The following is a 26923-nucleotide window of genomic DNA, read 5'->3' as shown; positions in this document are numbered from 1 at the left end:
TTCAAATTCAAATTCAAAATTTGGATGCAGAGCTAATTTATATGTACATACCCGGGTAGATACGTATTGGGAATAAGGTTTTAAGTCAAAAAATGCCTGCCACGCCTATAAAAATAGTCCAAATAATAATTTTTTTTATATTACAGCTATTGAATACTTACAGGGATTCAAGAAGTTTCAATTTTCCACACTAATTAGAAAAGTTTTCATACGTATTTGAAATGTGAAAAACATACCCGGGTATGTCGTATTGACATAAAGGTTAAATGAAACGCAGAGTTGTGCAAAAGTTTGACAAATTAACGAATTTCTTTATTATTCGAATAATAAATAAATACGAAAAAAAATTAGTTTCTTTCGGTTAACATGGTTAACATACAAAATAATTTTTATTTTCTTTCGGTTCACATACAAAATAATTTTTTTGCCTCATATTCGGAACTGCTCAACCCCTATACACTAGAGATATACGCCGCCGACAAACGCCGCCGCCGCCGAAAGTCAAAAATATCAGCGCGGCGGCGGCGGCGACGGCGTCCGGCGCGTTATTATATGTTCTACTCGTTTAAGACTATTTATGCCATTTATTGTTCATGTCGAAAATTGGTCAGATATGGTCGAAAGAGGTATCAACGGATGCGCATAACTGCAACTTACAAGAAACTAATTGCGAAATTTAACTCGTTCTAAATGTTCAAAAGTTATTTAAAAAAACAGGCGTTTTCAATGTCAGCTTAACACGGACATTCCATCACCCAATTCACCAAGTTATTAAAACAAAGTACTAAAAGAAAAGTTATATAATAAATTTATATGCTCACTTTGCATATTTTTTAAAAAAAATTAATAATTAACAATGAATTCAAATAAAATGACCCAAGGCGTTTCAAATTGTTCTCAAATTACCCTCAAGTTGTAAAAAAAACCAAAATACCCAAAAAAGGTGCCGATTTTTTTAAAATATTATATTGCGATTGGCTGAAAGAATAATCGAAATCAGTGATGCAAAATCCTTTAGTAGGTTCTAGGGGCATAAACGGTCCATTGAAATGATTCTTACCTCATACTTAAGTTGAGCATATATGTATGTCTGAGAAGGGTTTGAAAAATCGCTTGTGCTTACATTCAAACATTTGTGGTTTATTTGCGAAATTATACAATAGCGTCTGAAATGTTAATTTTGATTTTCATACTTCATCCTTTAACACCCAAGTCTCCCGGTTTCACATTTCCTAAAGTTGGCGGCCCAATCCAAAACTAGTCCCTTGGAGTGAATTACATTGATTATAGCCTATTAACCAAGTTTAAACATCAACTACACGTTACGGCTCCTTTTACAAATGTGAAGTTTTTTCCTTCGCAAGAACACTCGAAGTGGTTAAGCAAAAGCTTTCCGAAGACAGTCGAACTAATGACCGTGTGTGCTACTACCCTAACGTAGTGGACATTAGAACAAGTCTGAAAACAGAAGCTACGCGGTCATCCATAATGAGCTCTTATATCATAAGGCCGGAAAACAGCAGTAAGCATCTTTCAACTTAAAATCGGTCCACTTTCATTATAAAATGTCTTTTTGATTTAAGGAAGACTATTGAAATCAATGTTGTGAACACAAACGTCTGCAAACTTTGGTCTACATTTTAAAAAATTTATCCAGGGTCCTTGTAAAATTTTAATCATGCAGATGCGCCGAGGATTATACGATTTTCACCCATTACGCAATGACTTCCACTTAGATTTCTTTTGATTTCGAAGGCGGCATCCTTGGCCGAGTAATCAATCCCTAACGTTTCATGGCGTTTCTCTGGTGTAGCTCGGCAGCATAGCGCCATCCATTGTAAAGTCTTCGGGGCTACACCTAGAGCTTCTAGGAAAGTTAAGTCGACGAAGGTATGAGTTCGAAGTCGCTGTCCTATAGCTTCTGTACTGGCATATGGTGTGAGGGTCAGGAGGCGCGATAGCGACTGGATGTAGGGATTGCTACTGTTCGCACATCGGGAATTGTAGCTCTTAAAAACAGCCGAAAACACTGGAGGCGCCCTGTGCTACGAGAGTCATGAGTATTAATAGACCATTAATAGCAACCGTAAGTCGCCTTTGTGCGTGACCGCCAAGGAGCCACAAATAATTTAAAGAAATTGTGTTTGTGACGATTATTAGGAGTTAACCCCTGGTGAAACTGCGCTTTGCATGAGATATGCAGACAAAAAGTGTGGCTATTTTATGTATCTCTATTTCTTTTCAGCAGACGCAGCAGTACCAATTCCAAAGACCGGGGTTAGGTTCGAAGCCTCTCTGGAGTAAGTGAAGGAGGGACAATCCCTCCGCAAGCAGCCTCTCCTGAAAATGTTTGAACAGTCTGCGAGATCTTGAGGCAAAAACCCCGAATCTTTCCGAAATGGTCAACACGTTGATTTCCTAAAATACATACACCCAAAAACCTTTCCTAAATATTATTTTTTAAGAACACCGGCGTACGCCGGCGCCCCGCCACTTTGAATATAACAAATTTTTATAGCACTCCCATATGCCCCCACATATAAATTCGATCCATAAGAAAGTGCCTGAATTTCATATGAAAGTGCAAAGAAAAAGCACTAAGTAAGATATTCAAACTTACACTAACACATTGACAACAAACAATTTTTCAAAAATATTGTAGCATTGCATGCACGGCTTGTGTTTTGGTTTCATTGTCGATTAGTATCTTCACAGCCACAAAGTTGCTCTTTTCGCGCTGGATTTGTGTGCACTGAGCGTTCATCCGGAAATGTTGAAAAAACCTGTTTAAGAGTAAATTGTCTGTCAATCGATTAGCGGTCAGTGTATCACCGGTGAACACAAAAATTTGCCTTCCAAGTTCCAATTACACACGATTAGTTTGTTGTTGTTGTTGTTGTGTTAACAGTACTTCGCTCCATTCAATGGGCATGACCACTCACAAATTGTCATCAAAGTCCTCTAATGGGAGTTCAAAACAACAGTAAGTTTCAACAGGGGCAGACCATAGGGAGATTGGTGTTGGGTGCGTAGGTTCCACATTACAATTGAAAAGATGGTTGGTGTTATGTAGGGCACACCGCATGCAGGACATACATTACGTATGTTGAGGTTAATTCTGGACAAGTAAGAGTTTAACCTGTTACATTATCCAGAGCGAAATTGGGTTCGGGGTGACTCATGTCTCCCTTTTTAATGTGCTTTCTTCTTAATTTGGTTTAAAGATAAGTAGGAGTGGGAATGGAAATCAGTCCTACGAAAGATATCACTTTCACCGTTCCCAACATGACATAGTTGGAATCACCATGTAGGGAAGTTAGTAACTAGGGTTACAAATTTCTGGTTCAGAACTAGACCTAAAGCACCAAATAACAAAAGGTAGCAAGCTAGCCAATTTTAAGAAATAATAAGAAAAACGGTAAATAAATGGAAAAAATAACAATATCACATGGAATTTAAACGAATTATTTAAAAAAAATAAGGAGCACTATACTGAAGCTAAAATTTCATTATAGGAGTGTTTGTTCTATTCTTATTTTTCTACAATACCAATACGGAAAAAAAATTTTACTCATTGTATTAGATTTTTAAAATATGTCACAAGCTGTAAGAAATACCGAAAGTGCCCGCAGGGGTATGAAGAGGATCTGTCTGACAGTACCAGTAGGGGTAGGATTTGTCCGTCAATACCCCTAAGGCTACAAAGTGAACATGTCGAACCGTAGCCTTATGGGTATAAAGGAGGATAGAAAAAGGATTTGTCCGACAGTACCCGTAGGGAGGTACTACCAGTTCAGGCATAAAAAGTACAATTGGTCTCTTCATAGGATATGCTCCAACAAAAGGCACCATTCAAACCAATATAAAGAGAATTGACCTCACAAAAACGCATATTCCTTTGCGACTCATTCCGGATTTATCCTAGACTAATCGCATTTTTCCCACGGCATTTGTCACATATGTTTCATACACCAAAACAAAGCTTAGCACAGAAACACACCACACTTTTTCAATTAACCATTTTGAAATATTCTTTACCGCTTCTTATCCATCATCATTAATTTTAAATACATAGTAGCAAAAATCAATCGTCCAATAACAACGATTATTTTTACAAAACAATCGATACAAAACCGCGATCAGCATCTATACCGGAACCAACTAAAGATTCAGCATTACTTACCGTACCAAACTCACCTACCACACCCTCCTACAATCAATCTGTACATGCAAAACGTCTAGCTCGTACACCTTGCGATCAGTGCGGTTATCATAACGTGCCCATTATGGCACATCCCATCTCACCACTAGTGCGTTCACAAACAAATTTGGAATTGGTTAGCACGGGAAATGCTCGACAAGCTTTACTACCAACTATAACGCTTGGAAATGGTGAGAAAAATGAAAAGTTGGAGAAGAATGAAAAGTTGCATTACCATGAGAATAGTAACGGCTCCAGTGTGCAAACATTGCAAGTATCACGTCGGCCATCGTTGATGTTGCATGATATATTGGCGCGCCGACCATCTGCATTTTTTAAAGGCAAGAAAGAATATAATGGAACTACCAAGAGTCCTTTCGGGTATAACTTCAAGAATATGTCATCTTTATATATATATACTTTTATATATACAAATATTCCTTTTGAGACAATTCTAAATAAAATGTTTCTTTTGGTGCTCTTTGTAGTCGTTCACTTGCAGAGACTGCTACCACTTCTATGGTCACCATAAACGCTCCAGGAGATCCCGAACAACATTATGCTGCGAAGCAGTTCAAGGAAAAAAATCGCCGCAAGGGCAAGTAAGTACATAGTGTATAAATAACGGTTTATACTAGAAGTAAATAGATGGATGCAAGTAATCGGTACAGTAGTAATCGGTTGTTAGTGGAACAAATACAATTCCGAAAATGGGTGCTTCCAGTGAACACCAGTTTTAGTGATACGTTGCAAACATTTTTCCGTCGTTTGAGTGTAGACATTTTATTAACGTTTGATTGAGCCAACTGGCAATGAAATAATTATTATTCATGATTCAATCACAAAAGGTTTGCTCGACAGACACATTTTTGACAATTGCAGCCATTTTGCTCCCAAATCGAATTGACATCCGTTAAATGTGTTGTTTCTTCGATTTTTCGATATTAGTATTAGAAATAGGAAGCAATCAGTTTCCCAATACCCGATAAGTACTGAACTGCATAATTACTTAAAACAATTTTTTTTTTATTTTATGAGCAATTTATTACCTATGCCATGAGCTGAACATATGTAATTTTATGAAAAGTACGTACACCCATGAATCGTGCACTTTCGTAGACCTATGAACATACGAAACCTAAACCAATTCAAAATTTATCGTCCAACGTCAAAAGCTGGACCAGTAAATCGATTCACGTAAAAATTTCATCAGTAAATAATGGAGATTACATAACGAAATATACTCATTATTTATTCCGTATGTTCGGAACATTCATCTCCATTTAGAATTTGTGGAATAGGTTAATTTTTGGAATATTGTGTATATAGTTATCTGAAATATTCTGACATCGTGAGGTAGTATCAAATGCACGTGTTCCGATTATTCTAAATTAACGGTTTATTCGGAACACTTACATGAATACTTAACGGTAAAGAGCTTTCCGAAATATCAGAAGAAAAAGTTGAATACTCCCTGTGTAGCAGGACCACACAAAAGCGGAACTTTTCTGTCAAAGTCAATGCCGGAATATAAGGTTTTAGACAATACGCCATTTTCTTTTATATTTTTGTCAGTCCTTTGCGGCTGCTGAGTAGCGTATCACCCCATGTAGGCTGCCTGTTCAAAATCGTCCTATCTCAAAAGAGTTTTCAAAAATTTCCCAATTCAGGATTTGTCACAAAACCGCCCTATATTAGAGTTAGATTTAAGAACACTTCATCTCAGAATGCTTTTCATTAACTCTCTCATATAACAAAATGCATTGAACTTATGCTCATATAGGGAGCTTTTGAAACAAATTTTGAGATAGTGCATTTTTGAATAAAATTCTAACGTACGGCATTCTTCAAACAATTTTTGAAAGAATGACCAAACCAACATAACTTTATCAATTCACTGAATATTTAGTAGAAAATGAATTATTTCCCCTTTGGCATTGAGAAATTTATTATCACTACTAATATACTACCAAAGATATTTTTCTGCTACAATTTTCACTGATGGGTATTGAATTATTCCCCGTTTTCCTTACTTCGTAAAAGCAACCCATCCAGATTTTTCACCTTTGGAGTGTCAAAGATCTGTCATCATAGGAGAAGAAACCTCTAGTAATTGAATCATGGTTATTATTAAATTTTATGGATAAAGACTTCTTAAATAATTTTTCGCACTTCACTATAATATTAAGAAAAAGTGTATTCGAAACCAAAACGTCAAAAAAATGCCAGTCAACAAAGTAAACACATTGAGTGAATGTAGCGAAAAAAAATTTCAGCTCAGTAATTTGATTAAAAATCCAAACCGTTGGGTGGATCAAAAACTTGTCACTCAAAAATTGATCAACAGTTGTGTTTGCTGAAAGCGCCCAATGTCATCGTTATTTTTCGTTATGTGTTGAGTGCTTTTTCAAAACTCTTACCTTATACTGATTTTTTGAAATATATAATTTTTATCATTCCTCTTTTTCAGTGATGCGCTGAGTGCTGCCCTTTCAGCTTTTTATTGTAAAATTTTAGTTTTGATGGGTGTCTGTTTGCCCATTACAGAAGTGATCTCACATCAAATACCCAACTATGTTTATCAAGGATTCTATGTCTATTTGTATGCGGGCAGCATATTATTTGTTGCTTTTCTGTATTCGACAACTTTGCGCAATCGTACACTCTTTAATGCATTGAAGAATTTTCGTAAGTATAGTTTTCTTTTTCATTGTAATTCCAAAACATAAGTTTATTAAGTTAGGTTATGTTCATTACTCCTAGGCTGATGGTAGCCTTTAACTTGTTTGATAATTGTGACAGGATCACCTTATTGAGATACTCAAAGCAAGCAAATTTAGGCGAGGCGAAATATTTGAGCTTCCTTCAGATACACTTTTCAAGAAGACCAAGCCCACAAAAGCGTGAGACCTTACAGCGAATTCATACTCTTACTAAGGCATCTTTGTCATTTATGAAATATGGAAGGTTAGGTTAGATTGAACTTGCCGGTCCATGAGGACCTCACACTGAATGAGTCCGTAGTGTTACCAGAAGTTTTTTTAACGACCAAACTGAAAAACCCTATCAAAAACCAGGACCTATGTTATAAAATAAATCCATCCTCTTGGCAAATATTAGAAGCTTTCTAGGACTTAGGCCACTTGCTACTTCTTGATCTGACAGTTGTATCACTCCTTATAGCTGGAGTCTTATCCTGGCAAGCGCTGGGACGATAACAGAACGTGCTCGATCGTTTCCTCCTCCAACCCGCACTTCCTACATCTGATATCTCTGATCAAGCATAATTTAGAGACATGTGACGCCAGAAGGCAGTGTCCAGTCATAATACACGTCATGAGTCTACAGTCCTCTCTTTTGAATGATAGAAGCAACTTTGTTAGTCTAAGGTTGTTAGACCTACACATAATCTTCGACAATTTACAGCCCCGCGCTTGAACCCACGCTTTTCCCGCTTGGTTGACCATGTGCACCTCTCGCCTTCTCTTAATCTCGTCCAGTCTAATTGGGTCGTCTACGGAGCAGGCTTAGAGGGATGCGCGCTTTTTAGCTAGTTCATCTGCTTTTTCATTCCCATCTATTCTCATAAGCCCTGGGACCAAATATAGATGTATGCTTCTCCCTGTCCTGAGTCTCCTCCATTTAGATTCTGTGCTATGCAAGATTATTGTCTTAGTTGCTGCTTGGCTGTCAATATAAAAGTTAACACGGTTGCAACTTGAGCTATTATCTTCCAGTGTAATCTGGCAGTCTGTAGGATATGTTTATTTCCGGATCAGCACAGTATACCGCAGACCCTACCCCTTCCACTACTTTGAAGCCATCTGTGTACACATGTATCGCCTCGTCCGCCATTTGAGCACCCTTACGCCAACCATCCACCTCTATTGTGGCCTTAAGATCTCCCTCGAAGCGCAGATAGGGAATCAGGTAGTCTGTCGTCTTGTGATTGATGACACTATACTACTGTGGCCGAAAGGTTGGCGCTCAAGCTGCCCCGAGGCACCCAGTCTGGTTGCAGTTGTTTACGCTATGTTCGTTGCTACCAGGTCGACAGGTAGACATACAGTGCAGCCGTCGGTGTTGTTTTCTGGGCATTGATTGTCTGCATACCCTCTCTAATTTTTTGAGTAAGGTTTGTTTTTTGTGTGGCTTTCCACCAAACAAGAACTCCATAATATAAAATCGGGTTTACAATCGCTGTAAAAACCTAATGAGTAAAAGAAGGCGATTAGCGCCACGTACACCCCAGCACAGTTTTAAATGCATAAAGTGCCGTTGAAGGCCTCTCCTCCACGTTGAGCTTCCATGACAGCTTACTGTCTATATATTTTGTGCAAGGAAGTACTAAATACACAAGACACCATTGCCGTGTCATACCTAAGTCAGTCGAGTTTGTTTGCCCGTATAAGGGGTGTTACTTCAGCATTATCCTTTTAAATGCACCACGTGTCTCATAAAAGTGGTCATTATTTCTTACGCTATACTCTTCTGCTTCGGAAAGGTTTTGAACCTTATGCAGGATCAAGAGATTGGATCTTCAGCATCTACTATTTAAGGATAAATTAAAAGATATCACCCTCTTGGCAGTGGTATCGGACAACGGTGATTACAACACACTTCCGAGCTCGACCACGTTAGAAGTCGACTGCGTAGATTCCTCAATACTTTTATTTCACTTCTAAGAGCACGGTGGACAGTCTCAACGCTGTTGTTCACTCCAAGTCTCTACATTATGAAAAGAAGCAATACCGACAGCAGCCTCTGCCTCTCTGTTATCTCTCCCTCCCCAACCCCCCACTACCTCTACTCGGCTCGTTTCTGTTCACGTCCAACTATTTCCTGGACCGCTTCAACGGAATTGGTCACTGCCAACAGCGCTACAAGATCCCAGTCTGATTCACAGAAGTACAATCTGTGCAGTATGAAGAGGAGCAATGCCGTCAGCAACCCCTGGGAGGAGGGACCCCCATTAACCCATTAGCGTAAACTTACAAAGCCCGCGTGCTTCAAGCATTTGAAAAAAACCCATAGGGGTTTGGAGCTCTGCATTAGCGGTGCTCTCCATTAACTGCGCCCCTGCCTCCACTCAGATGGAGAGACTCAACAATATTCTGCACCTATCTTACTTACTTACTTACTTAATTGGCGCTTAACCGTCTAAACGGTTTTGGCCGTCCAACAAGGCGCGCCAGTCGCTCCTTCGCTCCGCCAACTGGCGCCAATTGATCACACCAAGGGAGTTTAAATCGTTTTCCACCTGGTCCTTCCAACGGAGTGGGGGCCGCCCTCTACCTCTGCTTCCATAGGCGGGTTCCGATAGAAACACTTCCTTGGCCGGAGCATCATCTTTCATTTGCATAACATGTCCTAGCCAGCGCAGCCGCTGCGTTTTAATTCGCTCGACTATGTTGATGTCTGCGTATAGCTCGTACAGCTCATCATTAAATCTTCTTCGGTACTCGCCAACGCGTAGAGGTCCATAAATCTTTCGAAGAACTTTTCTCTCGAACACTCCCAAAGCCGCTTCATCTGCTGTTGTCATGGTCCATGCTTCTGCCCCATATAGCAGGACGGGCACGATAAGTGACTTGTAGAGTATGATTTTCGTTCGCCGAGAGAGGACTTTACTTTTCAATTGCCTACCTAGTCTAAAGTAGCATTTATTGGCAAAATTGAGATTCTGCACCTATCACCAGTGGATTATGTGGCATATCACAAATACATGTACTGCTATGCATACGACGAAGCTGCTGAACACATATTTTACCAGTACTCACTGATTACTTCACGTCTAGCAATATCTTTGTTAGTAACTACACAATGTGCATTCCCAAATGACAAAAGGGTCAGGGTGTCATCAACTTATTTACTGATGGTTTAAGCTTGATGGGAAGGTGAGTGGAAGCTTTTTCACCGGACCTGCAACTAGAAATCCCTTTCTGTCTGACCGACCATTTTAGCATATATCAAGCGGTAATGTTCGTAATCCCCGAAGCAGAGAGCTATTTGGCGCATATGCCTGTTTTCTAAGAGATGCAATCCACGCTTAAAGCCTTCGACTTATGTGTCAACAACACAAAGTCCGGCACTGAATGACGCAGATATCTGAATGAAAAGGCCCAGCATTTCAAAATCAAACTTATATGGTTACCTGGACAACAGAATGTTGAAAGTGCTGTAGAGCTGACCAGGAAGGGGTGTTTGGTCAGTTCTTTCCAAATACGAGGGCAAAGGAGCTTATTGTAAACTGTTTGATAGATACTCTTGCCGCTAGGATGGGCTTGGGAATTCTGAAGTCAGAGTATAGCCTTTCGAATACGGTATATTCCGGTACAAACCGACAGCCGCGGAGGAGGATTCTTTAGCCCTCAAACTTTCGGGTCTGTGGAGCTTAGTGCCTCTTACGACAGGTATGGCTAAGCGCGGGGATAATCGAAGCCCGGGAAAAGAAAAGTGTTTAGTAGTTAGTTCCATTGTCTGGGATTAAGTAGAAAGTCCAGAAAATAGTTCGTCTCAAGTCAGCTGGTATAGCAAGAGTTAGAGGCATCAAAATTATCGTAGTCTAATGGTCGGACTGGAAAAGTCACTTTTTGGTCTTTGAACTTAGCCTAACCAATGTACGTAACCTGACCTAACCTTGTGTCGTATTTTTTCCTTACACAGATGAACAAAACAACAACGTACACTTAAAACACAAAGTCACACATTTTGGTAGTTTTTATTTGCGCGTTGGTGCCATATCCTTTGCTATCGGCACTATGGTCTACTCGGGTCTGGAGTTCGGACAATATTTCGAGTTGAATGGCAAACCCGGTTGCAATGATGTCTTCATTGCTATCACGCCAATTTGTCGAATGATACTAGCAATTATACAAATACAATTTATTTTCCTGAATACAACATATTTGGATATGGCCCGACATAAGGTCACATGCCGTTTCGGTTTAATGCATATGGTTGCGACAAATTTATGCGAATGGTTGTACGTGTTGGTGGAGGAGACCAAACACGAAATCTATCATATTGGTCAGCAAGAAAGCGATGTCAGTGAAGGAACATTAACATCCGCATCCACAACACATAGTAACGTAAATTGGGATGCCATAAATGAATCTCAAATGAATAATTCGATTTCGACAACAATCCAAAACGTTCTAACAAATATCACAACGTCCGCAGTGGTAAATGCATCCACCCAGGTAACAGTCGGTTGTACGCGTACAAATATTATGGGTGCGCTGGTGCAGGAGGTGGCACCATTTCTATTCCCTTGCACCATCGAATATTCTTTGATTTGTGCTGTGATCCTCTATGAAATGTGGAAGACTGTACGTTCTATTCCTGATATTGACCGTTCGAGGAAAAGTTCCGTGAAGCCAGCACATCAAAAGCCAGCGCATCATTTCTCTGTTGATTGTTCACAATCGCATAAGGGACTCTTCTTTGGCATACTAATGATCGTGATGACGATCATAGCTATGATTATGTATTTTGTTTTGTACACCCAACCTGGCTATGAAATGATCGCGACACAGGAGGTAACCGTTTGGGAGACTATCACATATTTTATTTGCATTGTAGCGATAATTACCGGTAAGTTTGTGGAGAATTGCTGTCGTGAAATTGGGTTAATAATAATCTCTCGCTCTAAATTTTTAGGTATGATCATGATACGTGATCTCAAATACGTACAAAACTCTAGTGACGATCATCATTCAATGGAGCTGGACAACCATTTATTGATTGTAGCTCAAACTGGTGTTTACCTTTATGGGATGTTCAGCATTTTGGGGAGCTATTTCTCCAAATGGGACACGGTGCCCGACCGTTTTGAAGGTAATGACAGAAATATATTGTAACGGATTCTGGGGATTTCTGATAATTATGCACCTTCTGCTAACGCTCGAATCGCTGACTGTCGAATAAATAACTCCGATGTTCAGTATTGCAAAATGGTATTTATTTAGACTACTTTGGGAGTAGTACAATTATACTTCAATATCACGTGTCTCACAATAGCGTGTTTTAATCAAACTGATTACTGATTCCTCAGCTTGCGCTGCTTTTATACTCTCGGTCATCTCGTTCGCCAACTCTCCTAAGGTCTAGTCGTTTCACCAACCTGTGTTCCAGAACAGCTGCACCTCATGCTTGGTTACCCAGCTATATACATGTCATGGTAGTTTATGCTTTTCGTCTAGCCATATGCGTGTGAATGTGTGAGTAACTACTTCTTCTCTTAGCTGATGACTACATATGTGTATGTGAGATATCTCTTCACTTCGATCTATTTGTTATGTTTGTGGAATGTTCTTCGTTTGCTGTTTTTGTTGTTGTGATTATTTACTAACAGCATAGTGATGTCAACATTCGCCACAATATGTATTTAAGAAGGTTACTGAGTCATTTCACTGTAAATTCGTTCAGAGTCTGAATAAATAAGGCACGGTTTTCGGTTAAATAAAAAATATTTACTTGAACTGGTGCTTTCTGCTACTATTAGGACTTTAGGAAAATAATCTAGGATTATACGAGAAGACATCACACGATATCACGTATAGCAACTTTAAAAAAATTTTAATGAGAGGTCTTAAAGCATATACAGCGTCGAGATCCGCAACATTATCCATAGGGCCATGGTTCGCTTCATACAGGCTGATAGAGTCCTGGAAATCAGACTAAATGTCACTACTGATGCTGCAGCCCTAGTGTTAGAACGTGATCTGGCGCGACAGCAGAGCCTCAGATAGCGGACACAGACGGTTTGCGGATGAACACGTGCGAGCCAAATAGGAAGAGAACGAAAATCGACACTGATGATGGCATAACGCCGAAACCGGTTTGTCTCAAAACCAAATTTGACAAGGGATGACGGAAAATCGTTCCAATATACATCAAATAGGAAGATCTTACTTACTTACTTCATTGGCGCTTAACCGCTTCAACGGTTATGACCATCCAACAAGGCACGCCGATGGCTTCTTCGCACTGCCAACTGGCGCCAATTGGTAAAACTTTCTTAATTGGCTCTTAACCGTTTAAACGGTTGGTCACACCAATTGAGTTTGGTTTTTTCGTGGTTTTCCACCTGGTCCTTCCAGCGGAGTGGGGGCCGCCCTCTTCCTCTGCTTCCATAGGCGGGTCCCGATAAAAATACTTTTTAGCCGGAGCTTTCTTTTATTCGCATAACATGACCTAGCCATCGTAGCCGCTGCGTTTTAATTCGCTGAACTATGTTGATGTCTGCGTGTAGCTCGTGCAGCTCATCATTAAATCTGACTTGTAGAGCACGATTTTTGTTTGCCGAGAGAGGACTTTACTCTTCAATTGCCTACCTAGTCCAAAGTAGCATTTATTGGCAAGAGTGATTCTTCACTGTATCTCAAAGCTGACGTTGGTAGTGTTAAAGCTGCTAAACGAAGTATTTATTATATTATGGCTGCCAACAGTAGCGTGGTTGCCAAGGCACATAGGCGCTGACTCTTCGCTCAATGACAGCAGGAACTTCGTTTTGTCCTCATTCACCATCAAACTCAACTTTACCGCATTTTTCTCCAGTTTGGAGTTAGCAGTGTGTGGGTATTCAAGCCGATGATATCAATGTCATTAGCATGCGCCAGTAATTGCACTTCTGTATAGAATATTGTTCCAGAGCGGTTAAGTTCTGCAGCTAGTAAAATTTTCTCCAGCATAAAACTAAAGAAATCGCACGATAGAAGGTCACCCTGTCTGAAACCTTGTTTAGTTTCGAACGGATCGGAGAGGATCTTCCCAATTCTGACTGAGCTGATGGTGTTGCTCAACGTCATTTTGCACAGCGGTATAAGTTTTGCGGGGAAACGAAATTCAGGCATAGCGGCATATAGGCAGCTCCTTTTCGTGCTGTCGAAGGCGGCTATAAAATCGACGAAGAGGTGATGTGTGTGGATTCTTTTTTCTCGCGTTTTTCCAAGATTTGGCGCATTGTGAGAGATTTACCAGGTCTAAAGCCGCACTGATAAGGTCCAATCAGACGATTCACGGTGGGCTTCAATCTTTCGCACAATACACTTGACGGGACCCTATATGCGATATTAAGAAGGCTGATTCTGCAGTTTGCAATATCGCCTTCTTTGTGAACTGGGCAAAGAACACTTAGATTCCAATAGTCGGGCATGCACTCGTCCTACCATATATGCAAAGAATCTGATGCGAATTACGAACTCCTCGCCGCCGTATAGCTCCGCAACATAAAGTCATAATATCAATCGCCTTTGGCAACGCACTTTGGCAGAAAAAAAATGGCCAGCGCTTCTTCCCGCCAACTTATATTGCATCTCTCGGTTGACAATGTCAGACGATGAGCCATAAAACGGGCGCCCAAACACAGAAACAGCATTGATCACATAACATCCTGACCATATAAGTTGACAAAGCCTTTTCGATTTTAAAACATCTTAGCTATGAGGGAGAGAGATATTATCCCATGCCTTCGATATGTCCCTCCGCTCCTTGGCTATTCCTGAAAAATGGAAATTACGCTATCCAAACCTCCGAAGGCAGCCAGCCAAGGAGCGTCGTACCGACAAATATCTCTCCAGTCGCCAGTATCGAGAACACTTTTACACAACTACAAAGTCGCAACAAAAACGTCAAGTCGCTTACGGGAAGCACTTGAGGAAAATACAAGAAACCGTTGCTGGCGAACGATGAAGGCGATCTTGTGCTTTGCATTGCCAATATGGGCTTTGTATCTAACACCACTGGGGAATTTTCAGGCGTGCCAAAACTCTGCACTAAGAACTGTCACGGTTTGTCTCCTCGGGTGGTTTCCTTGGACTCCCGTTGGAATCATGGAAATTTCTTGAATAATTGAGCCTCTTAAGCAGGGCTAAGGATTGTCGCAAAAGCAATAGCAACACAACAACAATGAAAGAAGAGTACGCCGTCTATAAAGAAGCCGATTTCTGAAGTTGTGACACACGATAAAGACGTTTTCTTTTTCATCCATTTTCGAAACCGGCAAAGACAGCTTTTCGTTTAAAACATAAGAGTTTTAAAGTCGGTATAGATGTAAAAAATCTGCGCCATCCATACAAAATCTTCTTCAATTCTGCCTGTTTAAACCTGTTATCGGCACCAAATGTGCAATGATTGCAGAAGAGGGAGCCGACTAACCAGGCAGACGCGTGCCTGTCTAACCCAACTTTGGTCTGAATATTTTAACAGGATCAACTCTCACTTATACATGCTCAAAACAGAAATACACTAGGTATGGCCGAGCCTGTTGAATTTGTGGGATTATGGTGACAAACCTTTGAGTGATTGTGCATATTAAGAAAGGTTGCCTATTGGATGAACCAACAACAACAATATAGCCTGCATCATTCCCTTATTCAATGTGAATATTTCGTGCACCAACGAACGATAGTGACATGTTAAAGAGGGCTAATCTAAAGATACACCTTTCACTTCTCTTGGCGACCTGTTCATAGGACTCAGCAGATCTCTCCCTCTCTAAAGTATAAGGCTTCCAAGCCATTTTAGCGTCTTTCAGGCTGAATTATAAACCATAATTGAGCTCGAGCATAGTCTGGAAGACCACAGTACATCCTGTCCTGCCCTATAGTGGCATTAGATTTGCCCAAGCTAGCATTCGGGGAACTAGTCACGAAAACAGACAACAAGCTATTGATCATAACCGCAGAGAGCCTTAAATGTCTTGGTTTCTGTAGCGTTGATCAGGAGTGCGCGGGTCTTTACAGATGCCCTCAAACTTACTGCGGGCCGTGGTATCGACCCAAGAAGATCTTTCACTATCTCTCTAAGTACATATAATGCTACAGGAATATTGTAACTTCTTCGGGTGGAATTAACAAACAGAAACGAAGCCACTGATGGCTGCTATCTAAGTATTCTAAAAGAAACGGCCCCGTAGAGGGTCACAGCAATGATAAGGGTCACTATGCTGGCGATGGAGTGGCGAGGAGGCCTACTGAATAGGCCAAATAAAGTCAGCTGAGTGACATTATGCCTGCCCTAGCTGTGTCTATGCAAGTGCTGGCTCCTAAGATAGACGCTGTAGGCTGGATGTGTGGTGTCCAGACAAACTTGGCCCCTTATTAATTTAATTCATCTCTATTAAGGTCCACTGCAACATTAACATGAACAAAAGATTTCTGTCGGAGCTAATGGAAAGAAGCAAAAATAGAAAGTGTTAAGCAATTGTTTTGAAGATGACATGCTCTTGCCAGGATACGTATGAAAGGCACGAGCGGACCTTGGCTCTGTTGTAATCCAGACAAATTGATTTAATTCCATCTCTAGCTAGTTAATAAATCTTCAGTAGAGCATTACATCCTCTTGCTTTAAGTCCAAGGTTCATATCACCCGATATTTTTGCTATCCATGCTTCTGGGATCTATGATTTTTGTTCGTTTTCAGAGAGAACTTTCTCAGGCGCTTACTGACTACAAAGAAGCACTTGTTAAAAGACGTAATTTTTTATTTTCTGATTTCTTAACTGGCATCACTTTCAGTATATACTCTGGTTCCTAAATATACAGAGTTGTTCAAACATTTTTATATTGATGTGTAAATTTCAATACATATACAACTTTATATGGGCACTGAAACTTTCTTAAATTGAAAAAGAAAAATTATTTTAAATGTTCAATTTTTCTCATTGCTACAATATTTTTGAAAAAATTTTAGATGTCAATTTGTTAATGTAAATTTTAATATCATAACGAATTGCCTTGGCTTCATATGGAAGTGCTATTTCTTTGCACTTTCATATGAAATCCAGGCATTTCCATATGACTCAAATATATATGTGGGAGGGCTATAAAAATTTGTTTTTATATTCGAAGTGTGAATTTTTATCTGTGCCTATCCTTCAGGGTAAAACAAAAACAAAAGTTCAGGGGTTGAGCGGCTCTGTAAATATACAATCCCCCACCATTTCAAAAGCAGAACGAACGTTACTCGACCTCATAAGACACAGCGGTATTGTCATATTTCCACTTATATTCAAAAATTACCTGGCCATTAAGATAATCTTTTAATATTAGAAATTTGCACAGTAGTCCGAATATATCTTATATGAACTAATACAAAGATTTAACATATTTACTATCCCAAAGGTATTATTGCTGAGGTTCTTGGTTTGGCGGAGACATCACTTCAAACGATGTTTATTCTTCATGCTAGTCACCGACGCTGCAAGGGCTCGAAACAGGCACGTCGTAAGCCGGGTCGTGAGATTGTTACATTTTTGCTGGTGGCCAATATTGCCATATGGTTTATCAACACGCTCATCAAAGGACGTGCAGTCTTTCGTCAAACGAATTTGGTATTCTTCGGTGTTTGGGGTTGGACCATCATTACGCATATATCCATGCCGTTGGCTATATTTTATCGTTTCCACTCAACAATATGTCTTTTTGAAGTTTGGAAAATCTCCTACAAAGCAAAGACACATTGAGTTTTTGTTTATTTTAGAGTTTCATAATTTTTTTTTTTTTAATATTTTAGCAAAGTTTAGCACGAAAACTAATTTAGGTTACTTATTTTTCATTCATAATATATATTTATACTTTTAATAAATTTTTTTTTGAACCGAAATATGTATTTTACTGTTGCTCAAAGCAATTGTTTTAGAACTTAAATTAAGGTAGTTAATGTAGATTTCGAAATTTCTTGAAAAGTATTATATTATTAATCGTATATATAAATAAATAAATAAATAAAAGTTTTAGAATTTGCTATACACTGATACGAATGAGTTGCTTGAATTCTGTACCCGAGTTGTGTAAAAATCCTATAAAACTTTAATTTCTCTTGGTGTTTCAAATTGACGCCAGGTATCGCTGTTAAGAAACGACTGGCGCGCTTTGAAGGTACAAAACAGTTCAGACGGCTAAGCGCCAATTAAGTAAGTCCGCGACCGACAGCAGCTTAACAGGCCATACATATATACTCAAAGAATTCCCTTGGCAGACCTAGTGGATGACACCCTAAAATTTCGAAAAGCATCCTAATGACCGTGTCTAGCAATATCCTGATAGCAACAGCTTGAAACATGTGTATGAAAAGATTGTAACGGGCAAACGGAAAGGCAAAGTTAGAAATTAACGAACCAAAATCGTCGGAATAAGACCCACCTAGGGCACAAATTGCACAGAGATCGGTTTTGATGCTATCTGGTACAGGATTAGGCTCGGTATGATAGGCAAACACACTTTCTCTATATCACTGAATTATGCATGAGTGACGAACATCTATCTATGTCTACTTGTACGCAATACAGGCCACTGTGCGCTCGTGGAAACGACAAAGACTTGTCCTATTGCTGAAACGTGGTAAACAGCCGGACCAACCATCCTCATATAGGCCACTTTGTATGCTGGATTCCCTAAGGAAGATTTTCGAGCGTATAATTAGTGAGCGCCTACAGCTGACTCTAGAAAGACCAGGTGGCTTATCGAATAGTCAATATGGATTTCGCAAATCAAGATCCACCGTAGATGCAATACAAACAGTCGTCAATATAGCTACAGAAGCTATCTCTGGAGGCCAAAATAAAAGGAAGTTCTGTGCACTGATTATGTTGGACATCAAGAATGCTTTTAACACTGCGAACTGGATGCAGATAATGGCAGCGCTGCAAAGCTTCGGCACTCCAGCTTACTTACGCAGAATAATAGGTAGCTATCTTAAAGACAGGGTACTTCTTTTTGACACGGATCAAGGAGCAAAAGAGTACAAAATCACAGGAGGCGTCTCACAGGGATCTGTTCTCGGGCCAACGCTTTGGAATGTAATGTATGACGGAGTGCTAAAGATTGATCTACCAGAAAACACGCAAATTGTGGGATATGCTGATGATATTGCAGTGGTAGTAGTGGCCAAGAAACTGGACCTGCTTCAAGCATTATATAATGACGCCGTAGCAAGAATAAAGGAATGGCTGACCAATACGGGACTGGAGTTGGCTAGCCAAAAGACGGTCGGCGAACGAGTTAGTCTTAACTGTCGGGGATCATCAAATCACCTCCAAGGATTCCTTACAATACTTAGGAGTGCACATTGACTCTAAGTTAACTTTCAAAGAGCACTTCAGAGCGGTGGTGGAGAAAATTACCAAAGTTAATGGATCACTTATGCGAATAATGCCTAACATTGGTGGTCCGAGCGAAGCTACACGTCAGCTATTGTCCACAGTAACCAGCTCAATAATACTATACGCAGCACCAGTGTGGTATGGATCTAAACAGACCCATCAAAAATATATATTAGCAGCGTACCGACTTGCTTCTTTAAGAATAGCAAGTGCTTATCGGACGGTGTCCGACGACGCGATCCTGGTTCTAACCCGGAAAATCCCAGTGGACTTACTGGCAAGCGAAATGGCCGATCTGTATAACACTAATATCGAGCGACCATCTGAAGAAGACAAGAAAAGAGCAAGGACGCAAACAATAGCTAAGTGGCAAGAACGGTGGGAGGCCTCGAGTAAAGGGCGTTGGATTTTCACACTAGTTTGGAACGTATCTCAATGGAATGAGCGGAAGCACGGCGAACTGAACTACCATCTCACGCAGATAATGAGTGGACATGCCGGTTTCAAAGAGTATTTATGGACGCGTAAGATAGAGGAAGATCCTCATTGCCCAATGTGTACCACGGAGTTAGAAAACGCAGAACACGTCATGTTCCACTGCCCTCGTTTCCACGAAGAAAGACTCACCTTGCATGTAGTCTTTGGGGAGGATCCTACCACGAGAAATTTAGTATCACATATGTGCAACAGGAAAGAGTGCTGGACTGCAGTGAGCAAAATGGCATTTATAGTAATGACGCGCCTGATGGATGCTGAGAGGGAGCGCAGAGAAATGCGCATGCGAAGCAATGGCGATTAAATGAACACTCAGAGCAAACAACAGTAGGCTCTTAAAAAATGAGAAATATGGAACGCCACCCTGACGTAATGCGATAGTGGTGCCGGGGTGGGCGACGGTTCCAGAACGGGGCTGTTTTTTAGTCTACGGACACACGGTTGCTGCGACGGCAGCAATTATGGTGCATTAGGCATTTTTCAGCCTCCCCGCAAAAAAAAAACAAAACAAAAAACCACTGTGCGCTCTACTACCTCAAGGGTGGAATGAGGTGAGGAATTAATATGGGACTGGAGACTGGTGAACCTGTTGAGGGATTGGTCCAGTCCGGACGAGGGATTAAGTCTGGAGTATTCGGAAATTCATGCTGCAACATCATTGGCGCGTCTTCCAGACGACGTTCGACACTATAAAGGATGCTGTAGATGGGATGCTATCCGACGTTGTACTTCTTTAAATTTAACATTTACATACTCAGATAATCAGCGTTATCAGAAATCTAAGCTCTGTCCCCGTAAGGTCGAGGACTACTTAACATACCTTGCGGTAGCATTTATGAAAAATATCTGGGTTCCAGCACCAAATGATGTACCTGGCAACTGTTAGGGTGATCTCCTGGCCCGAGCAGACACTGGTGAAATTGTCGTGTCTGCCGGTGGAAGCTTTGGTAATCCTTTGGCCACTTGCTCTCGGCTTCTGATCAGGTTGAACTAGTTAATCAACCGCAAGGCTGACACCACATTTTGTCGGGTGTCGATGTTGTTGTTGTTGTTGTTGTAACAGTGCTTCACCCCATCCAACAGATTGTCATCAATATCCTCTAACGGGAGGCCAAGGAAACTTGCAGTTTCAATAGGGGTGGAACATAGTGAGAGGGGTGTTAGAGGCGTTGGGTGCACATTGCAATTGAAGAGATGGTTGGTGTCATGTTTGGACACATTGCAAGCAGGACATACATTTTGTATATCGGGGTTGATTCTGTATAGGTAAGAGTTTAACCCGTTACAGTACCCAGATCGAAATTGAGTTAGAGTGACGCGCGTTTCCCTAGGGATAATGCGTTCCCCTTCTGCGAGTTCTGGGTATTTTTCTTTAAGAAATAGATTCGCTGGGTAATTACTGGTATAGAGGTCCGACGCCTGTTTTTGGATATCACTGGGGACCTGCTTATGGTTTTTTGCTTAATACGGCTGTGTTCACAGGTACCGTATTTCCTCATAATGCTACGGAGATGACCTCTTAAGCCCCATTTATTTTTTTATCGAGTGTAGAGACCTTTCTGGGCAGTTGTTGACTCCAAGCGATCGGCGCCACTATAAGGGCTTACAAAATCGTAATAGAATTATATGCGGTTCGCCTTAATATACTATGATGCCTCAATTGTATTAGCTGTATGGGGCGCGGCAAGGTGGAATTTTTCAGTCACTTCATGCTCAGCTGTCAAAACTTTCCAAGAGTTTGGCGTTAATTTCTTGATCTCCGGAAGAAATTTCTAACATGGATATTAGACTGGGTTGGTCTCCATACAAAAAAAAAGTTGCTAATGTCCGCCCCTAAATTTAAAGATTATGTTGAGAGGGCTTCGGAAAATTTTTTTTTATATTTTTTGATCCTTCGAAATACAGCCGAAAAGGTTCTTTCGTTGTAACTTGGTTATTTGACGTCCGATTTTTAAAATTGATATGTCATTATTTTGGCCTTGAGAAGCTTCTCATTTCCGTTTACTGTCCTTTTAAGCTATGAAGTCGTTTTCACATTATTAGGTTAGCTAACAAAATTGTACCCCCCTTAATGTATACTTTTTTCCTTAACAAACGAAAGTACTGAAAAATTCAAGAAATGTTTGCTTTGAAATCATATTACTAAAATAATAAACAAATAAGTTATAGCACTTTCAATATTTATTGCAACTGTTATTTTACCTAATTCTTATTATACTTAGACCTGAAACTCATGATATTGTTACGAATATTAGCAACACTAAGGGGTACTGTCATCTCTAAGCTGATACTAAACAGTGATAAACGAATCAATAATTGTGTCTACAAATACATATGTACGTACACGCAGCGGAGAAGCAACGCACAAACACATGCATATATCTTCTATGAAGTGCTCACAAGAGAGGGCAATAATTTGTGCAAGCATTACTCACGCGCTTAACATAGTTTTAGCTGGTGATTTTGTAGCTGATAACTAGTAAGTTCTGGAATGGAAAAGCCTAGAAGTATGCAACGAGAAATCAAAAAGTATAAAAGGCCGCGACAGTAGAGGCGCGAGAGTTAGTTTCATTTAAGCTATCAATCAGTTTTTGATTAAGACGCTATCTGGCGAGCAATAGTAGTGTTATTTATTGTGAGGTACTTTAACAAAGGCCATTTTTCCATTATTCAATATTGGAGTTATTTATTTAACAGTTTAGTGACTCGAACCTTAGTAGAAGATTTGAAATAAGCGGAATTGCAGTAAGTTCGTTACAATATTTTTGGAGGATAAATAAGTATTAGGGTTTGCATTGAAAAGTTAATACAGATATGCCAAATATCATGAGTAGGGGAAGTCAAAGGAAATAAGTGAGTCAAACCTGTTGTCTCGTATTTACAATAATAACACTATGCGACAAAATCAACTTTTTTTCTGGGTATTGGACAAAACCCACTTTTTCGTAGAGATGGAGGCTTAAGTAAACAAAGTGCTATCTCCGTTTTCCGAACTTAAGCTCAAAAAAAAACTTATCGACTTTCGAATTTCGAAATTCTTCATTTCGAAATTTTATTTTTTTTTTTGTTAACGCGTTCAGCAAATTGAAAAAGTAAAAATGTGGGCGTGGTCCGCTCTTTTCCCTTATTTGAAGGGCTAAGTTCTTTTTTTGAGAAATTTAGTATAACAGCTTGTATACGAGGTGGAAGGCCAGAAGTCAGAGTCTGACTGTATTCAGAAGTCAGAGTCTGACTTTTCACCTCGTACAGCTGTTATACCAAATTTCTCAAAAAAAGAATTCAGCCCTTCAAGTAAGGGAAAAGAGCGGACCACGACCACATTTTTACTTTTTCAATTTGCTGAATGCGTTAACAAAAAAAAAAGATAATTTCGAAATGTAGAATTTCGAACTTCTTAAGCAGATATCTATTTTTTGGAGGCTAAGTTCGAAAAACGGAGATAGTACTTTATTTACTTAAGCCTCAATCTCTACAAAAAAGTGCGCTTTGTCCAATACCCAGAAAAAAAGTTTGTTTTGCCGCATAGTGTTATTATTGTAAATACGAGCAAACAGGTTTGACTCACTTATTTACTTTGACTTCCCCTATTCATGATATTTGGCATATCTTTATTAACTTTTCAATGCAAACCCTAATAATAATTTTTCCTCCAAAAATATCATGAGTTTCAGGTCTAAGTATAATACGAATCAAGTAAAATAACAGTTGCAATAAATATTGAAAGTGATATAACTTCTTTGTTTATTATTTTAGTAATATGGTTTTAAAGCAATATTTTCTTGAATTTTTAAGTACTTTCGTTTGGTAAGGAAAAAGTATACATTAGGGGGGTACAACTTTGTTAGCAGACCTAATCATGTGAAAACGACTTCATAGCTTAAAAGGACATTAAACGGAAATTTTAAGCTTCTCAACGCCAAAATAATGACATATCAATTTTAAAAATCGGACGTTAAATAACCAAGTTACAACGAAAAAACCTTTTCGGCTGTATTTCGAAGGATCAAAAATTTTTTTTTAATTTTTCTGAAATTCTCTCAACATAATCTTTAAATTTAGGGGGGATATTACCAACTTTTTTTTTTTTTGACCCAGTCTAATGGATATGTGCCTGTTTTGTAGCTTTTCATTGCCATGCAGCTTTTCGCTAAATACCTAAAAACCAGTTCCACCATTAGAGTATGCGATAACACAACGGACCAAAAAAATGTCCAAGTGAGCTGTCCTTTAACTGGACAGCTGCCACCCAACCTAACCTAACTGACTAGTTAAAGAAATTACTTGATCTTATTCTCAAGGCGCTCAACCATCTAAGTTCTTTCGGCCATATTCAAGAAATCTCATCATTCATTCCCTCCATCAAGGGCTTCCCTTTCCTCTGCTTCTATCGCTGCACTATGAGGTTTATCGAAAAATGTTGATTTTTGGATCGTTTCGGCACTATTTCCAGAACAATTCGAGACAATCTTCGGAATTCGTTTGGAGATCGATTTCGGAACTATTTTCGAAATACATATTTCGGGATACCCTTTAGATGTTTTCGAGATGGTTTTCGGATAACTTTGGAATATTTTCGGCACTATTTTGATATCAATGCAAGACTACCTATCTTAGGACTTTTTATGATTATTTCGAGACTATTTTGATATAATTTTTGAATAATTTCGGAACCACTTGGAGGCTATTGTTAGAATATCACAAAATCATACCGGAACTATTTTCTGCATCATATCGAAATTACTTTAGGGATCACCTTTATTTTCTGGATTATTTTCGGAATAATTTCAAGATCAATGCGGAACTATGTATTTTCTGACTATCTTTATAATATTTCAGCACTGATTTCCGTGAATTAAAATATTAAAATATTAATTTCAGTATCAATTCGGATCATTTTGAACATTGTGGATAATTTATTAAATTTTGATGAGCTCGAGGCAGTTTAAAAAATTGAAACACAGTTTAAATGTTTGTATTTCATTGTGGACAAGTACACAATGTACAATTGTACACAATGATTTTGATGGTATTCCGGGATCATTTCAGTTCGATTTCCGGATTGCTTTTTGATAATTTCGGACCAACATGTCGAGACTACTTTCCAACCTTTATGGGATTGCATATGCATTTAAACTTTAAATGGACTGCTAAGTGAATAACTTTATATACACTTAGGAAATTGTTGGGCAGAAAATTAGTACTAGCAAGTAAGGAAGTCTAAGTTCGGGTGTAACCGAACATTACATACTCAGCTGAGAGCTTAGCTGCGTTGTTTTCGTACATGGTTTTTAATTCCATATCACATACGTTTGGGAAATATCGACCAAATTGTAGACCAAGGATGACGTTTTTTGGAGCGATTTTCCTTCATCCTTTGTCAAATAAGGGAATATCATCATGTTCTATAGGTGGATGCCTCTTCGAGATATCGCCATAATAGTGGATCAGGTGTGACTAGAATGTGTTTGAACAATATGGTTATGAAATGAAAGATATTAATGAGGGTTTTAAAAGGGAGTGGCCCTTAGTTGTATATGTGAAGGCGTTTTCGAGATATCGACCAAAATGTGGACCAGGGTGACCCAGAACATTATCTGTCGGGTACCTCTAATTTATTTATATATGTAATACCACGAACAGTATTCCTGTCCTGATTCCAAGGGCTTTTGATTTCGCCCTGCAGAACTTTTTCATTTTCTTCTACGAAATATGGTAATTTTACAAAGTTTTTTCTAAAGTTATAAATTGCGTCAAAAAACCAATCCAATCACCATATTTCATCCCTTTTTTCGTATTTGGTATAGAATTATGGCATTTTTTTCATTTTTCGAAATTTTCAATATCGAAAAAGTGGGCGTGGTCATAGACGGATTACACCCATTTTTAATACCAAGATCAAGTGAGTGCAGATAAGTACGTGAAATAAGTTTTGTAAAGATATATCGATTTTTGCTCAAGTTATCATGTTAACGGCCGATCGGAACGACAGACGGTTGACTTTGTATAAAAACTGGGCGTGGTTCAACCGATTTCGCCCATTTTCACCGAAAACAGTTATCGTCATAGAAGCGATACCCTTACCAAATTTCACAAGGATTGGTAAATTTTTGTTCGACTTATGGTATTAAAAGTATTCTAGACAAATTTAGTGAAAAGGGGCGGAGCCACGCCCATTTTGAAAATTTCTTTTATTATTGTATTTTGTTGCACAATATCATTACTGAAGTTGAATGTTGACATAATTTACTTATATACTGTAAAGATATTAAATTTTTTGTTAAAATTTTACTTTTAAAACGTCCCTGCCAAATTTCATCATGATATATTCAACAACTGCCAAACTACAGCTTGCAAAACTTTTAAATTGCCTTCTTTTAAAAGTGGGTGGTGCCACACCCATTGTCCAAAATTTTACTAATTTCCTATTCTGCGTCATAAGGTCGACCCACTTACCCAGTTCCATGGCTTTATTCGTCTTTGGTAATGAATTATCGCACTTTTTGTGTTTTTCGAAATTTTCGGTAACAAAAAAGTGGGTGTGGTTATAGTCCGATTTCGTTCATGTTAATTAGCGATCTGAGATGAGTGCCCAGGAACTTACATACCAAATTGCATAAAGATACCTCAAAATTTACTCAAGTTATCGTGTTTACGGACGGACGGACATGGCTAAATGAATTTCTTTTTTCGCCCAGATCATTTAAATATATAGAAGTCTATATCTATCTCAATTAGTTTATGCCGTTACGGGGTACCGTTATGCGAAGGAAATTAATATACTCTGTGAGCTCTGCTCAGCTGAGTATAAAAACTGTGTGTCTCAACTATAATGCACTCTCAATTTTGGCATGCGTAATAACATATGAGAGAAAAGGTTTGTGTCTCCACTATTTCTGCATACACTGCTATGAACAATTGTCGATGAGCGTTTTATTTTAGTCTTAAATGTGGATGTATAACGTGTGAATTAAAACGCGGCTAACAGAACACCATTTCCACCTGATGCCGCAAAGTTTCTGTATCGATTCCTTTTTCGACACCAGACATACCCATTGTCAAGCATTTTAGTACCACAATCAGTAGATAAAGTTAATGCAGCAACACTGTCATAATCGAACAGT

At 39.2% G+C, this 26923-nt stretch overlaps 1 protein-coding gene across 3 annotated transcripts in view; it reads left to right on the top strand.

Annotated features, from left to right (window-relative positions):
* Positions 1 to 17856, top strand: part of OtopLb (Otopetrin-like b) — a 61276-nt gene extending 43420 nt beyond the window's left edge. Inside the window, exons 2-7 of one of the 3 annotated variants that reach the window (XM_067779985.1) lie at positions 4079 to 4582; positions 4690 to 4803; positions 6672 to 6889; positions 10868 to 11797; positions 11864 to 12040; positions 17329 to 17856. In XM_067779985.1, coding sequence (XP_067636086.1) covers positions 4079 to 4582; positions 4690 to 4803; positions 6672 to 6889; positions 10868 to 11797; positions 11864 to 12040; positions 17329 to 17669 — 2284 coding nt within the window. In that variant the 3' untranslated portion in view covers positions 17670 to 17856. The remainder of the gene's footprint in view (positions 1 to 4078; positions 4583 to 4689; positions 4804 to 6671; positions 6890 to 10867; positions 11798 to 11863; positions 12041 to 17328) is intronic. The other 2 variants (XM_067779986.1, XM_067779987.1) reach the window with 2 other exon arrangements.
* Positions 17857 to 26923: the final 9067 nt, after the last annotated feature.

Source organism: Eurosta solidaginis, chromosome 4 (assembly GCF_040869045.1).
Source record: "Eurosta solidaginis isolate ZX-2024a chromosome 4, ASM4086904v1, whole genome shotgun sequence".
NCBI lineage: Eukaryota > Metazoa > Arthropoda > Insecta > Diptera > Tephritidae > Eurosta > Eurosta solidaginis.
This window is presented reverse-complemented; position numbering and strand designations above follow the sequence as displayed.